The sequence below is a fragment of the Hoplias malabaricus genome, chromosome Y (genome assembly GCF_029633855.1).
Source record: "Hoplias malabaricus isolate fHopMal1 chromosome Y, fHopMal1.hap1, whole genome shotgun sequence".
Taxonomy (NCBI): Eukaryota; Metazoa; Chordata; class Actinopteri; order Characiformes; family Erythrinidae; genus Hoplias; species Hoplias malabaricus.
The window spans coordinates 54,735,872-54,751,200 of NC_089820.1; the positions used below are offsets into that span (position 1 = coordinate 54,735,872).

At 41.2% G+C, this 15,329-nt stretch overlaps 2 protein-coding genes across 9 annotated transcripts in view; one reads left to right on the forward strand and one right to left on the reverse strand.

Moving 5' to 3' along the window:
* LOC136679557 (protein CDKN2AIP homolog A-like) lies at positions 1-5,207 on the reverse strand. 6 transcript variants are annotated; one of them, XM_066658164.1, is made up of 4 exons: positions 4,946-5,207; positions 3,852-4,063; positions 3,436-3,563; positions 1-2,577 (listed from the first exon to the last, which is right to left on the reverse strand). In XM_066658164.1, the coding sequence occupies exons 2-4, from the start codon at positions 3,971-3,973 to the stop codon at positions 2,000-2,002; spliced, it is 828 nt and encodes a 275-aa protein (XP_066514261.1). In that variant the 5' UTR covers positions 3,974-4,063; positions 4,946-5,207; the 3' UTR covers positions 1-1,999. The 6 variants fall into 6 exon arrangements, with proteins under 6 accessions (XP_066514261.1, XP_066514260.1, XP_066514258.1 ...); XM_066658163.1 differs by having other exon boundaries at positions 4,856-5,206; XM_066658161.1 differs by having other exon boundaries at positions 3,820-4,063; positions 4,946-5,203.
* Positions 4,587-15,329, forward strand: part of LOC136679555 (gamma-tubulin complex component 4) — an 11,745-nt gene continuing 1,002 nt past the window's right edge. The window contains exons 1-15 of one of the 3 annotated variants that reach the window (XM_066658156.1): positions 4,587-4,950; positions 5,810-5,922; positions 6,473-6,601; positions 6,701-6,823; positions 6,904-6,957; positions 9,341-9,397; positions 9,499-9,578; positions 9,858-10,059; positions 12,602-12,767; positions 13,058-13,182; positions 13,278-13,328; positions 14,128-14,233; positions 14,318-14,425; positions 14,774-14,918; positions 15,092-15,269. In XM_066658156.1, the coding sequence (XP_066514253.1) occupies positions 5,845-5,922; positions 6,473-6,601; positions 6,701-6,823; positions 6,904-6,957; positions 9,341-9,397; positions 9,499-9,578; positions 9,858-10,059; positions 12,602-12,767; positions 13,058-13,182; positions 13,278-13,328; positions 14,128-14,233; positions 14,318-14,425; positions 14,774-14,918; positions 15,092-15,269 (1,602 nt within the window). In that variant the 5' untranslated portion in view covers positions 4,587-4,950; positions 5,810-5,844. Of the gene's footprint in view, positions 4,951-5,735; positions 5,923-6,472; positions 6,602-6,700; positions 6,824-6,903; positions 6,958-7,952; positions 8,091-9,340; positions 9,398-9,498; positions 9,579-9,857; positions 10,060-12,601; positions 12,768-13,057; positions 13,183-13,277; positions 13,329-14,127; positions 14,234-14,317; positions 14,426-14,773; positions 14,919-15,091; positions 15,270-15,329 lie in introns of those variants that run through there. The other 2 variants (XM_066658155.1, XM_066658157.1) reach the window with 2 other exon arrangements.

Genomic DNA, 15,329 nt, shown 5'->3' on the forward strand with positions numbered 1-15,329 from the left:
TTAAATCAATTTAGGGTTTATTTTTGTAAATATATAACAGAAATGTGCATCAGCCGATTTGTCATCAGCATGATTCAACAGTAAAATATGAAGTGATTTAAACAGCATGAGATAAACTGCTAAAACAAGCTGAAATCAGAGTTATTCATGGAACATCTCCCAAATTACAAATAAAATCAAAGCCAAAATGAAAAGAAAACAAACGTCAAACCTTCTTTTTTTTTTTTTAAAGAGTGAACAACATATTTTCAAAAAGCTTCAACTAAAATTTTAATAATATTTTAACAACTGAACAGTGAAATGGTGTTGCATTTCTATTAAAACAGTTGAAATGAAAAGCGCTGCAGGAACAGTAGTCACTTATCTATAAAGAGAAAAAATACAAAACAACAAAAGGGTGATCACACGCTGCTATAAACATTAACAAGCTCCTAAAATCAACTCCAAACACAAAGCTAACCATTCACTCTCAATAAGATCAACAGCATATCACACACATTCATGTGCAATCCTTCAAAATGATAAACACTGAAAGATACATAACATCTTTAAAAGGGAACTGAATCTACTGAAAGTGATCTTAGCTGTAAATATATCTGCAGTTGCGAAGAATCGTTCTACACCTTTGTTAACCCTCAGTAATCAGGGTGACGCTACAATGAAAACGATATTATCTCGACACTCACCGACATGAAACATCTGAAATACAGCAACAGACAATGGCAGTTTTCTTACTTGTTCACCATAATTACTGGCTTAGAGTTAGAGCAAGTCAGATTTTAATTTAACATTAAATAAACATGTAAAAACTCAGGCTTTTAAACAACACTACAACAAAAACTAAATCATGTTCGCATCTAAACCCATTAAGCCATAAACTAATGCAAGGAATACACTCAACCTCTGAGTGATCGATGTAGAACACGATGTGGAACACAATCAAATATCCTGTCGCCCTGTGAAGGACTGGCGCCCCCTGCAGGGTGTGTTCCCGATGCGCGCCCAGTGATTCTGGGTAGGCTCCGGACCCACCGTGACCCTGAACTGGATACGCAGCTCCAGAAAACGAACGAATGAATGAAATTAGAGTAATGCTCTAATGTGTTTATATAACTTATAATGGTTTACAGTTAATGACTGCAGCATAATCTACCAATCACAGGAAAAGAAATGCTCATGTACTAATAAGCTGATTAGATGTTATTTGGACATTGGGCCATACTCCACACAACACAGACATGTTAGTGGTATGATGGTGTTTGCTGTGTTAATTAAAGAGTATCAGGCACAACATCACGGTCAGTTCTTTTTTTTTTTTTTTACACAGCAGTGGTGTCACAGCTACATGTTCCACTAATAACTGTGTAAGTGGTAAATGAAAGGCATCTTAACACAAAACTGATTCTTAAATGGTAGAGTTACCATTACTCTCTCTCTCTCCGTCAGTGAAGGTAGCTTTACCACTAAGATTCATTCAGGAAACTCAGTCCTGGCCAGTGGGAGGCCATCTTCAATTAACTGACTCAGTGGAGGGCGACCGAAACATTGTTCAGCAACAGAAGAGACAGAGATTGAGGTTCCTCAAAAACGCTGGAGGATATCTTTGAAGTTTAAGTGACAGGAAATCAAGCAACTTCAAACTTGTTTTAAATATGGCACTTTACTGCACATTTAAGTGTAAAATTTCTCAAAATAAAACAAACTGTGCTGTCATTTTGTCTGCTTTCCACTCATTAAATCCAGCAAACAAACCATAATTATCCACTAAACTGTGCAGAATTGTGTTCTCTGTTGAGGATGTGTGTTTATTTTCATTCAGAGAATGTACATTGGGTGCCCAAGATATTGCATAAAACTGTAGGTACAATGTAGGTGTTTCTAATAAACTAGAAACTCATGGTAAGGAAACAAAAAGGTACAACTTCTTGGATGTGAAACATGGAGCTGTGACTGGAAATGAAAACAGCAGTGTTACTGGCACTACAGAAACAAGGATGCTTTACTGTTCAGCCTGAAAAGGATAGCTGAGGGCAGGGGGTAAAGTCGTGCCTCTAGGCTGTTCGTCCAGCAGCACCAAGTCCTCCACGTCTCTCCCTCGAAACCTACGGCGGGACACCTTCACCGTCACTTTCCGGCCTTGGAATATTTTGAGGGCCTCTTTGGAGGCCATCGCCCTGGCCGCACACTCGTCACGGCCGTACCCCGTGCCCATGTACACAGTCTGACATCGCAGTTCACACACCTGACCTTCCCTCTGCGTGCAGCCGGCGGGCAGGTCAGGAATGTCTTTGAGCGGAACAAACACGCAGCTCAAAGTGGCCTTACACGACTCCACGCAGGTACGCAGGATCTCAAAGTGGTCCAGATTGGGTCCGAAGCCTCCCGCCGACACCAGCTTCCAGGCCACAGCTTTATAGAGGCGATTAAAGAATGCCTGCTGTTGGGCAGGGGCCCCAGGCGGAGGGCCCAATTTCACAGGAGCAGCGATTGGATGTCTACTATTCCGCTCAACGGCTTTATTATCAGCATCATTAGAGCTTGTTTTACTCTTCTTAACGCAGCTCTCGGCATCCGGCACTGCATGTGATTATAAAGCAGTAAAGGTTAACCCTGTTAAATGATAAATACATTGGGCTTTTCAATCCTGATGCTCCACAAGACTGCATCATGCAAATGCAAGTGATTATGATTTTATTACATGCAAAGCGCTTCACGAAACTGGCTTGCAATCTACACTCACACACACACACACATCTACCAAAAAGCTCCACATATCACCTACTGTAATAGGGTCGCTATAAAACTGACTGCATAATACCTTTAATATAACAGTTACAGAGAGTAGCTGAGGAACACCAGCCTCCAACTTTCTCATTTGTCCAGTACAACTTTGTTAACAGACATAGCAAGTGTTATTAAATTAGGCAAAATCTGTGGGGAACAAACCCAAAAAGCAGTCTTTTAAACAACCTCTTTAGATGTGAATAAATAAGACACAATTTCTTCACTTTGTACATAATTTCATGAGTGTTTTCATAACTTTTCTCTAGGTTGTAACTGTATGGTAATGCTCAGTTTCCATTTACCTCATCTTGTGTAAGGCTACATTTAGGCAGTTGAGTGGATTCTGCTTACATTCCCATTATATCTTATGGCAAGAGGTGGAATCTGCCGTCCCTGCTTGTTCCACAGTGCATTTTCTGCCACGCATCCTCGAGGATGAAGTTGAAACATTTTCTACTTGAGCAAAAAATCTCCCAAACACCACGTATAAAATTCTGCTTAGATTCTTCTTTGCTTGCAACAGTTGTCACAGACATATTGCTTGCAGTATCCACATGGATTTTTTTCGCAGGATCCACTCCTTGGCCTGAATACAGCCTAAAGCACATAATATTTTGAATGATGTCAGAATATAACACAGATTTTCCTCACCTGAAACAGCAGGCCTCTTGCCTTTTCCTACAATTTCACCTCTGGTCTTGTGAGGACAAACATCAGCTTCGTTCACAGTGATCCCCTTCGCCAGCTCATTCACTTTCTCCATTACAGACTGGGGATATCTACAGTGAGATAAGGTGGAATATGAATGGCAACCAATGTTCAAAATCTAAAACCCAGCAAAAGAAACAACCGCTCTATGAGATTTAGGGCCTCTACCAATGCTGATACATAACAAATTTGACAACGTAGATCTAGATTTGTGTTTGTATTACAGTTAGAGATATATAACATATGTTTATTTATACAATATGTGAAATCATCATCCATTCCTTATAAAACCCAGTTGTTAAAGAAACACCGGGACTTGGGTCTTACCGACAGCCTAAGAAAATATGGTTGGACCAAACCTTGGACAGAGAAAGAAGTCTGTCCAGATCAGGAGTGGTGGTCCCTGGTCTGATGGAAGGAAAGCCCTCCATGTTGCGAAGGACAAATTCTCTTCTGGTAAACCAGTGATTATTTGTCTCATTGTGCTCCCTTAATGTCTCAACCCACTCCGCCAGGTGACGATTTTGTTTAAGAAACTCAGAAACATCTCCAGCACTCCCCTCCGCCATCCCTGAAACAAAACAAGACAAGGACACTTCAGGGTTAAAAGTATGTGGAAGCCTCCTTCTTTAACATTATCTGCTTCCCTGACCCAACTGCAGTGAGGTCCATTTTGTTGAAAACAATCAAATCCTTTCAGAAATTGTCCAAAACTCTAGTTTAAAGCATTACAAGAAGAAGCAGAGCAAAGTTAAACAAAGTCATTGTAGTTACATTAAAAGAGTCTACAAAATGTGCCAGTGTTTGAATGTACATAAACAATCCCCTTCAGATGACAGCAGCGTCTTCTATAAAACTCCACAACGCGTAGTTGGACAAGTAATCAAAATGGCCTCTGTCTAAGAGTGCAAGTTACTTTCAGCTAATTACTGTTTCCATTTAAAGCAGTTTGCTTTTTCGGGTTTTCCGTTCCACCTTAAAAGAATGCAACAAATGCAGGCACTAGAATATAACTGCTGCACAATTTAAGGTGGAAAGGAAAATTCCAACTGATATTGCTAGCTCATTTCAGCCATTTAGTAACAACGTACTTTGTATTTATATCAAAAAAGCAAGAATATGTTATTCGTTGACGACCGGTTTCTAAATAAACACTCGTTTTAGCGTAACATTTCAAACCAAGGTTCGTAATTCTTATCGCCAGAAGTGTTAATAATATTGAAGCCCTGTGTTAGCTAGCATAGCTAATAGCTGTTCGTTTAACTTAGATGCTTTTATTACATAGCGACTTTTTTTAAAAATATAAATTCAGAGTAAAAGAGGCAACGGAAAGCCAACAGAAAGCAACAAGTAAAATGGCAACCTTTACAGAGCGTCTTTTCGTCGAAGCCACATAACAGGATAAGATTAAAGACCAGGCAAAACAAAATATTACGGAAAGGACTACATTTACCTACGGTGAGCTAAGAGACTACATTTCCCTACGTACTGAAGGGCTACATTTCCCTATGCACTACTTCCTTTCATACGTAAGGACTACCTTTTACAACGCGCTAAAGGAATACGTTTTACAGCGTTCAGTTAAAAGACTAAATTTCGCTACGTTTAAATGGACTGATATGTCCTAATGTTAAGCTAAAAGAATACCTATCCATGCATAATTAAGAAATACATTTTGCTACGCACTAAAAGACATCGTTTCCCAACGTACTAAAGCACTACATTTCCCAATAAGCTAAAGTACTACATTTCCCTACACACCACCGTATACTAAAGGACTACATTTCCCTAAATACTTAAGGACTACATTACCCAGTGGGCTAAAGGATTATAATTCCCTATACACCAACGTATACTAAAGAACTACATTTCCCTAAATACCGAAGGACTACATTACCCAGTGGGCTAAAGAACTATAATTCCCTATACACTAACGTATACTAAACAACTACATTTCCCTAAATACCGAAGGACTACATTACCCAGTGGGCTAAAGAACTATAATTCCCTATACACTAACGTATACTAAACAACTACATTTCCCTAAATACCGAAGGACTACATTACCCAGTGGGCTAAAGAACTATAATTCCCTATACACTAACGTATACTAAACAACTACATTTCCCTAAATACCGAAGGACTACATTACCCAGTGGGCTAAAGAACTATAATTCCCTATACACTAACGTATACTAAAGAACTACATTTCCCAGTGCATTTAAGGACTACATTTCCCTACGTGCCGACGGTTTTGGCGGTGTATACTGCTGTTGCCAGTAGTAGAGCAGATTTAATAGATGTTGTAATGTTTTAGGATCTCTTCTCTGTAATCTGGGTTATTCTGAAACAATGATCCACGAGCTGCTGCTTGCTTTAAGTGGATATCCCGGCTGTATTTTCACCTGGAATAAACAGAATGGCTTACAGGTAACGTTATATTTCCTATGTGTGCACCTAAAAGGTAAATGTAAATGTTCTGTGTAATGCTTGCTCTACACACTTTATGAATAATATATAGGTTCTGTACACTAATACAGTGTCCAGAGTGTGGGCACAGTGTTCAACAACTCCGGTAGCACAGGAAGATCACTATAATTTTATGGCAAATGGTTGCGTTTAGATTGATATTGGATTGTGTCTGTAACTGTGTGACACCAGTTCAGGGTCACGGTGGATATCAAAATTGATTCACAGTAATAGTCCAATGTAAAATTAAACCAGTGAATATAAGGGTCCAGTTCTTATAACTTTGAAAATGGAGGTGCATTCTTGTTTTTCTTATTTGTTGCCGTGCATTATCCCTTCAATAAATTAACAGAAATTAATGGCAAATTTCATATCTTTCAGTAAGTAAATAAATACAAGTACAGCTCATCAAGACATTTCATTTGACCATGAATATTAAAATGCAGACGTGTGTATTTGTGCAAGAGAAAGTTTGTCAATGCAGTTGTACAGAGTGATGTGTTTTTTGCAGGTGTCCCAGGATCTGCCATTCCTCCATCCCAGTGAAACCAGTGTCCTGAACCGTCTCTGTAAAATAGGCACGGATTACATGCGATTCACAGAGTTTATAGAGCAACACACAGGTCATGTCCACCTACAAGTATGTGTATTACAATTTTATATATATAAAAAAATGTTTTGCATGTTATTTGCTGTCCACCATTTTTAACACTCTGATGGTCTCTGCACTGTCACTCAGGAGCACTACTCAAACCAGCCAGTCCAGACTGGACTTCATGGGATTTACCTCAGGGCATTCTGCACTGGTCTGCACTCCATGTTGCAGCCGTACAGACAGGCCTTACTGGACCTCGAACAAGAGGTTGGGCATTTAATACTTTGTTATAATTAAAGAATTACATTCAGTGCTGAATTTCAGTCTCTGAAAATTCCTTTTTGCAGTTTCTTGGTGATCCACATCTCTCCATTTCACATGTGAACTACATGCTGGAACAGGTAGGGAACATTCAATTCAGTGTGTCCTTTCCCAATAAATGAAACATGATTATAATACAGGGCGGCATGGTGGCACAGCAGGTAGTGTCGCAGTCACACAGCGGTTGTGGGTTTGATTACCGCTCCGGGTGACTGTCTGTGAGGAGTGTGGTGTGTTCTCTCTGTGTCTGCGTGGGTTTTCTCCGGGTGACTGTCTGTGAGGAGTGTGGTGTGTTCTCCCTGTGTCTGCGTGGGTTTCTTCCAGGTGACTGTCTGTGAGGAGTGTGGTGTGTTCTCTCTGTGTCAGCGTTGGTTTCCTCCGGGTGACTGTCTGTGAGGAGTGTGGTGTGTTCTCCCTGTGTCTGCGTGGGTTTCCTCCAGGTGACTGTCTGTGAGGAGTGTGGTGTGTTCTCCCTGTGTCTGCGTGGGTTTCTTCCAGGTGACTGTCTGTGAGGAGTGTGGTGTGTTCTCCCTGTGTCTGCGTGGGTTTCCTCCAGGTGACTGTCTGTGAGGAGTGTGGTGTGTTCTCTCTGTGTCTGCGTGGGTTTCCTCCAGGTGACTGTCTGTGAGGAGTGTGGTGTGTTCTCTCTGTGTCTGCGTGGGTTTCTTCCAGGTGACTGTCTGTGAGGAGTGTGGTGTGTTCTCTCTGTGTCTGCGTTGGTTTCCTCCGGTTGACTGTCTGTGAGGAGTGTGGTGTGTTCTCCCTGTGTCTGCGTGGGTTTCCTCCAGGTGACTGTCTGTGAGGAGTGTGGTGTGTTCTCTCTGTGTCTGCGTAGGTTTCCTCCGGGTGACTGTCTGTGAGGAGTGTGGTGTGTTCTCCCTGTGTCTGCGTGGGTTTCTTCCAGGTGACTGTCTGTGAGGAGTGTGGTGTGTTCTCCCTGTGTCTGCGTGGGTTTTCTTCCAGGTGACTGTCTGTGAGGAGTGTGGTGTGTTCTCTCTGTGTCTGCGTGGGTTTCCTCCGGGTGACTGTCTGTGAGGAGTGTGGTGTGTTCTCCCTGTGTCTGCGTGGGTTTCCTCCAGGTGACTGTCTGTGAGGAGTGTGGTGGGTTTCCTCCGGGTGACTGTCTGTGAGGAGTCTGGTGTGTTCTCCCTGTTTCTGCGTGGGTTTCCTCCGGGTGCTCCGGTTTCCTCCCACAGTCCAAAAACACATGTTGGTAGGTGGATTGGCGACTCAAGAGTGTCCGTAGGTGTGAGTGTGTGAGTGAATGTGTGAGTGTTGCCCTGTGAAGTACTGGCGCCCCCTCCAGGGTGTATTCCTGCCTTGCGCCCAATGATTCCAGGTAGGCTCTGGACCCACCGCGACCCTGAACTGGATAAGGGTTACAGATAATGAATGAATAAATGAATGATTATATTACACTAACGATGTTGTACACCTCATCGTTTTTGCTTAAATTCAGAAATTGGGTGTGATTCTTTTCTATCATGTAAAACCAATTTAGCTGCACATACAGGTATAAAATATTCTGATATGAGGATTATCGTCCATTAATATGATTTTAGAGTTTTAAATATTAGGCATGTTTTGATGTTCAGGATTTTATTCAAATTAAAACCGTTATACAGCACTGAGAATATATCTATAATTCATTTCCTGAATCACTCATTTGAAAAGCAATAATCAAAACAAAAATAATGAAATTGCTAATTATATTCAACAAGTTACTACAAAAATATCGTTAAAATAAATTATCATACTACTTGCATTATTGCATCATATTTCATATGTCATTATTTCGTGTTGTTCATAAAATATAAAAAAAAAAATCATTGAATTATACAGGGGTTGGACAATGAAAGTGAAACACCTGGTTTTAGACTACAGTAATTTATTAGTATGGTGTAGGGCCTCTTTTTGCGGCCAATACAGCGTCAGCTCGTCTTGGGAATGACATACACAAGTCCTGCACAGTGGTCAGAGGGATTTGAAGCCATTCTTCTTGCAGGATAGTGGCCAGGTCTCTACGTGATGCTGGTGGAGGAAAACGTTTCCTGACTCGCTCCTCCAAAACACCCCAAAGTGGCTCAATAATATTTAGATCTGGTGACTGTGCAGGCCATGGGAGATGTTCAACTTCACTTTCATGTTCATCAAACCAGTCTTTCACCAGTCTTGCTGTGTGTATTGGTGCATTGTCGTCCTGATACACGGCACCGCCTTCAGGACACAATGTTTGAACCATTGGATGCACATGGTCTTACTGGTGCAATGTGGAGTTAATGAAGATTGTCCACCAGGCAATTTAGCCATGAAACCTCCCACACTACAATGACAGGGGTTTCACTTTTATTGTCTAACCCCTGTATTTCTATAAATTAACTTTGAAAAACCATAATAACATGTGATCCTCAACTTTAAATACTGTGTAGATTTGATGAGTAACTTTTACCTTCTCCTGAGCAGTTTCACATGCTCTTCCCGTCTGTGATGGCTGTTGTGGAGACCATCAAATCACAGAAGGTAAGAGGCTCAGCGCTGGATTATTGAGTGATTAATGTCCCAGGATTAAGAAATGTTTGATGTGATTTCGACTGTTAAAGAACTGTTTTTGTCCTGATCAGATCCACGGATGCCAGATTCTGGAGACCGTTTATAAACACAGCTGTGTGGGACTGCCGCCAGTGCGCATGGCCTTAGAAAAGTGAGCTCCGATTTCATATGAAAAAACCGTGTAATGTCCACATATTGTTTAGAACTTTTTTGTATTAATTTTATTATAATGTGAATGTCAGTGTAAGAGTGGTGTTTGTCGTTGTTTCATTTGGGTCGTATCTAAATGACAGAATTAAGCCTGACCTTTCACCCCAAACCCAGACAACGGAAGTTCACTGGAAAATTAATTTTCCTTCCCATTTTGCCGATGTCCGTGTTGTAGACTTGGTGCTGCTGTTTGGTTTTAAGGAGCTCTTCCCTTGTGTAGGATTCTTGCAGTGTGCCATGGTGTGATGTACAAGCAGCTGGCTGCATGGATGCTGCATGGTCTTCTCCTGGATCAGAATGAGGAGTTCTTTGTGAGGAAGGGTCCGAGTGCAGGAGGAGCTGCAGCAGCGCAGGAAGAAGAGGAAGAAGACCTTGGCATTGGAGGACTGAGCGGAAAACAGCTCAGAGAGCTGCAGGACTTGGTGAGGGGGAACTTTGGCTTTGGCTTTTTGAACGAGGCACCGTACATTACAGCCAATCAAAACTGAGGACATTTACAAGTCCGCCTTAAAGCCATGGTAACACCTGAATTTTTAAATAGGGCTTTGTTTGAAAATAGTTATCAAACAGTTCATTAATATTCAAAGAAACAGGAGTGGGCACCATTTAATGCCAACAGAAATGTAGTATATAGGCGCTCCTTCCTATCTTATCTTATCTAATCGTATCTTATGTAAATGTTGACGCTCTATTTCTCAACGTAAACCAAGCCTAGAACTACTTTCCAAAAACTACAGCTAAAGTTCAGTTGCTCAGTCTGGATCTGTGCTCATTACTGGGGAATATGCCTGGACATGCCCCAGTTGTTTTAGTTGTTTTAACTCATGTTCCTGTTACGAAGGAAACTGAGGTTATATCAACCTCAAACAGGGGTCAGAGTGAAGACACAGATCATCTCATGGCTCCAGGGCACTTCAGCATAAATTTTGAATCTTTACTCTGATACTCAGACCATTATTTATGATCGTGTTTTGCTTTTAAAGCTCATGACCTTAAAGTCCTGCCCCTATTAGATGATAATTAGAATTAAACTGACATATTGAAATGCCAGGCTATGCACCTGTAGGCCAAATTTTGTAGATACGATGTTAGACTCTGTTGAACGCTGACGTCTGACTTTTTTTTTTACTTCATAAAAGTCCTTTTTATGACTTGCATTTACATACATCATGTTATCCTGAGCTGCCTGACACTGGGCTCTTTTTAATTCACATTTTTAGTACAAACCGGATTCCAAAAAAGTTGGGACACTAAACAAATTGTGAATAAAAACTGAATGCAATGATGTGGAGACGGCAAATGTCAATATTTTATTCGTAATAGAACATAAATGACAGATCAAACGTTTAATCTGAGTAAATGTAACATTTTAAAGGAAAAATATGTTGATTCAAAATTTCACAGTGTCAACAAATCCCAAAAAAGTTGGGACAAGTAGCAATAAGTGGCTGGAAAAAGGAAATTGAGCATATAACGAACAGCTGGAAGACCAATTAACACTAATTAGGTCAATTGACAACATGATTGGGTATAAAAAGAGCTTCTCAGAGTGTCAGTGTCTCTCTGAAGCCAAGATGGTAAGAGGATTACCAGTTCCACCATTGTTGCGCAGAAAGATAGTGCAGCGATACCAGAATGGTGTTACCCAGCATAAAATAGCAAAGACTTTTAAGTTCTCATCATCAACCGTGCATAACATCATCAAAAGATTCAGAGAATCTGGAACAATTGCTGTGCGTAAGGGTCAAGGCCGTAAAACTCTACTGGATGCTCGTGATCTCCGGGCCCTTAAACGTCACTGCACCTCAAACAGGAATGCCACTGTCAAGGAAATAACAGAATGGGCTCAGGAATACTTCCAGAAAGCATTGTCAGTGAACACAATCCACCGTGCCATCCGCCGTTGCCAGCTGAAACTCTACAGTGCAAAGAGGAAGCCATTTCTAAGCAAGCTCCACAAGCTCAGACGTTTGCACTGGGCCAAGGGTTTTTTAAAATGGAGTGTGGCAAAATGGAAGACTGTTCTGTGGTCAGATGAGTCACGATTTGAAGTTCTTTATGGAACACTGGGACGCCATGTCATCCGGACCAGAGAGGACAAGGATAACCCAAGTTGTTATCAACGCTCCGTTCAGAAGCCTGCATCACTGATGGTATGGGGTTGCATGAGTGCTTGTGGCATGGGCAGCTTGCATGTCTGGAAAGGCACCATTAATGCAGAGAAATATGTTCAGGTTCTAGAACAACATATGCTCCCATCTAGACGTCATCTCTTTCAGGGAAGACCCTGCATTTTTCAACAAGATAATGCCAGACCACATTCTGCAGCAATCACATCATCATGGCTACATAGGAGAAGGATCCGGGGACTGAAATGGCAGCCTGCAGTCCAGATCTTTCACCTGTAGAGAACATTTGGCGCATCATAAAGAGGAAGGTGCGACAAAGAAGGCCCAAGACGATTGAACAGTTAGAGGCCTGTATTAGACATGAATGGAAGAGCATTCCTATTTCTAAACTTGAGAAACTGGTCTCCTCTGTCCCCTGACATCTGAGTGTTGTAAGAAGAAGGGGGGATGCCTCACAGTGGTAAAAAATGGCCTTGTCCCATTTTTTTTGGGATTTGTTGACGCCATGAAATTTTGAAACAACATATTTTTTCCTTAAAATGATACATTCTCTGTTTAAACTTTTGATCTGTGATTTGTGTTCTATTCTGAATAAAAAACTGACAGTTGGCACCTCCACATCATTGCATTCAGTTTTCATTCACAATTTGTTTAGTGTCCCAACTTTTTTGGAAACCGGTTTGTATGTTTGTGCCATAATATTATTGATATGGCTTTCTAATACTTGAATATGTTTTATATTTTTTCAGAGACTTAGATCTCTGGATCCTTCAAGACTTGCATATTGTAATAAGTCAAATTATCTGGCGTATTTATTGTTTTTTCTCCTCTGTAGAGGCTGATAGAAGAGGAGAACATGCTCGCTCCTTCTCTGCAGCAGTTCTCTTTGCGTGTAGAGATGCTTCCCTCATACATTCCTGTCCGTGTGGCTGAGAAAATCCTGTTCGTCGGGGAGTCTGTCCAGATGTTTGAGAACCACAACCAGAGTCCATCGAGAGCTGGTTAGTGTCTTTAATTAATGTCACACAGAAGTACATGTAGATCAGGGTTTCTTAAATGAGCAGAAGCCAGTGGCTGAAGAAACAATAGCCCACAGTTTGATATTTGGGAGTCTGCTTCCACAATACACACACTGTTGAAAATTTGAAATAAAATATGGGATTCATGTGTTCTAGTCACATATAGGTGGGCTTTGAGGCAGACAGGGCTGAGGACTGTGAAGTAGAACACAACGGTTGGTCTTGAACGTGATCATATTTGTTAAGGCCTGTCTTGTTCTGATCTGACACAGGCTCCATACTAAAACACCAGGAGGACACGTTCGCTGCAGAGCTCCACAGACTCAAACAGCAGCCGCTCTTCAGCCTTGTGGACTTTGAGAATGTGATAGATGGGATTCGTAGCACGGTCGCTGAGGTTCGTTATGAGGCAACTGGGTTTTGAGTGTGTGTGTAGTGTGTGTATACTCACACTCCTACATAATTAACCTTTTTACTTCTCTCTTCTAATAGCATCTCTGGACTTTGATGGTTGAGGAGTCTGATCTTTTAGGACAACTCAAGGTAAACAACAAAAATATAGACCCTTTATCCAGAAAACTTGGAACAATTTTTTTTTTTAAATGCACTAAAACATGAAACTTTTCACACTTATTTTTTCCTAATTTGTGTAAATATATATACAATGCAGACACACACATTCACTCACACACTCACTCACACCTACCAACGTGTGTTTTTGGACTGTGGGAAGAAACCGGAGCACCCGGAGGAGACCCACGCAGACACAGGGAGAACACACCACACTCCTCACAGACAGTCACCCGGAGGAGACCCACGCAGACACAGGGAGAACACACCACACTCCTCACAGACAGTCACCCGGAGGAGACCCATGCAGACACAGGGAGAACACACCACACTCCTCATAGACAGTCACCCAGAGGAGACCCACGCAGACACAGGGAGAACACACCACACTCCTCACAGACAGTCTACCGGAGCGGGAATAGAACCCAAAACCTCCAGGTCCCTGGAGCTGTGTGGCTGAGACACCTACCTGCTGCACCACTGAGCCGCACTCTATATATATATATATATATATATATATATATATATATATATATAAAAAATTTTCTTTCATTAAAAATATTTTTATGACTACAAATCACATGAAATATGTCAGTAAATGCATTGGAAGCTTTTATACAAGATAAATATATCAGACAAATAAAGAGAATTAAGAACTCACAGATTCATGTTTAATTTTACATAAATGTAGCATTTTACAAAAGTTACTTTTATGGAAATTGAGTTATAAATGAGATCATTTTTTGATTGAACTTGTATTGTCCCTTAATAGATCATAAAGGATTTTTACTTGCTGGGCCGTGGAGAACTGTACCAAGTCTTCATTGACCTCGCCCAGCAGATGCTCAAGACGCCTCCATCAGCCGTGACTGAACATGGTAGTTTATTTTGATATTAAAATAAATAAATCAATAAGTTCTAATAAAATAGGAAGTGTAATATTTTGTCCTTTTTTTCTGCAGATGTTAATGTGGCCTTCCAGCAAGCTGCTCACAAAGTTCTGCTTGATGATGATAACCTGTTACCTCTCTTGCATCTCACCATTGAATATCAAGGGAAAGATACTAAAGGTGAGTCCCCACAGTGAACTGTTCTTACTTTGTGTATGTAGCCCACTGTATTTCATATGTTATGGTGAAATGATTAAGACATTATATTAGATGAAAGGCACATAGCACCACTTAGTGGTCACAGTCAGAATTCTCTTATTATTTGAATCTCTTATGTAAGCAGTTATTATGTATGGGTTTTTTCTATTTAAAAAATGTAATGTAAATATAAATACAAAATAAAAGACAATACATTAATGCAAAGCTAACTCAAGCTAGTCATCACAAAACTTATGAATGAATGAAACAAGTGCTTGGTATAGATTTTTTTTCCCCCCTGTAGCCGTACTGACTATTGTATCTTTATAGAGCCTTCTGGGAACCGAGAGGGCACCACGCCCCCTCAGGAATCTTCTCCTCGTGAGGCTCCATCCACAGGCTGGGTGGCTCTGGGCCTGGCCTACAAGGTCCAGTGGCCACTGCACATTCTCTTTACTCCTGCTGTGTTAGAAAAGTAAGTGGAGGAGGAACTCATCCCATTCTCCTGAGTGTTCGTCTATCGAGACTGTAGAAACCGCACTATTGAACGTGTTTGAATGGGTGCACTTTAGCTAGAAGGGTTAATACAATACAATAACTGTTCTTTCAATAAGGCGCTATGTTTTGTGCGGTCGTGCCCCTCTGTAGGTACAATGTCGTGTTTCGTTACCTGCTCAGTGTGCGTCGAGTTCAGTCGGAGCTTCAGCACTGCTGGGCCCTGCAGATGCAGCGCAAACACTTAAAGTCCAACCAGACAGACGCAGTCAAATGGAGACTGCGCAACCACATGGCCTTCCTGGTGGATAACCTGCAGTACTACCTACAGGTATTACTTTACACCTGGGACAAACCTTTCATTAGTTTTATTATATTTACCACATTCATT

Excerpts from the sequence above, each read along its gene's own strand:
- LOC136679557 (XM_066658161.1), bottom strand. The coding sequence starts at position 4,061 with ATGGCGGAGGGGAGTGCTGGAGATGTTTCTGAGTTTCTTAAACAAAAT. Across the intron at positions 3,564-3,819 it reads CATATTTTCTTAGGCTGTCG|ATATCCCCAGTCTGTAATGG; the intron begins GTAAGACCCAAG and ends ATCTCACTGTAG. Across the intron at positions 2,578-3,435 it reads CAAGAGGCCTGCTGTTTCAG|TGCCGGATGCCGAGAGCTGC; the intron begins GTGAGGAAAATC and ends AATCACATGCAG.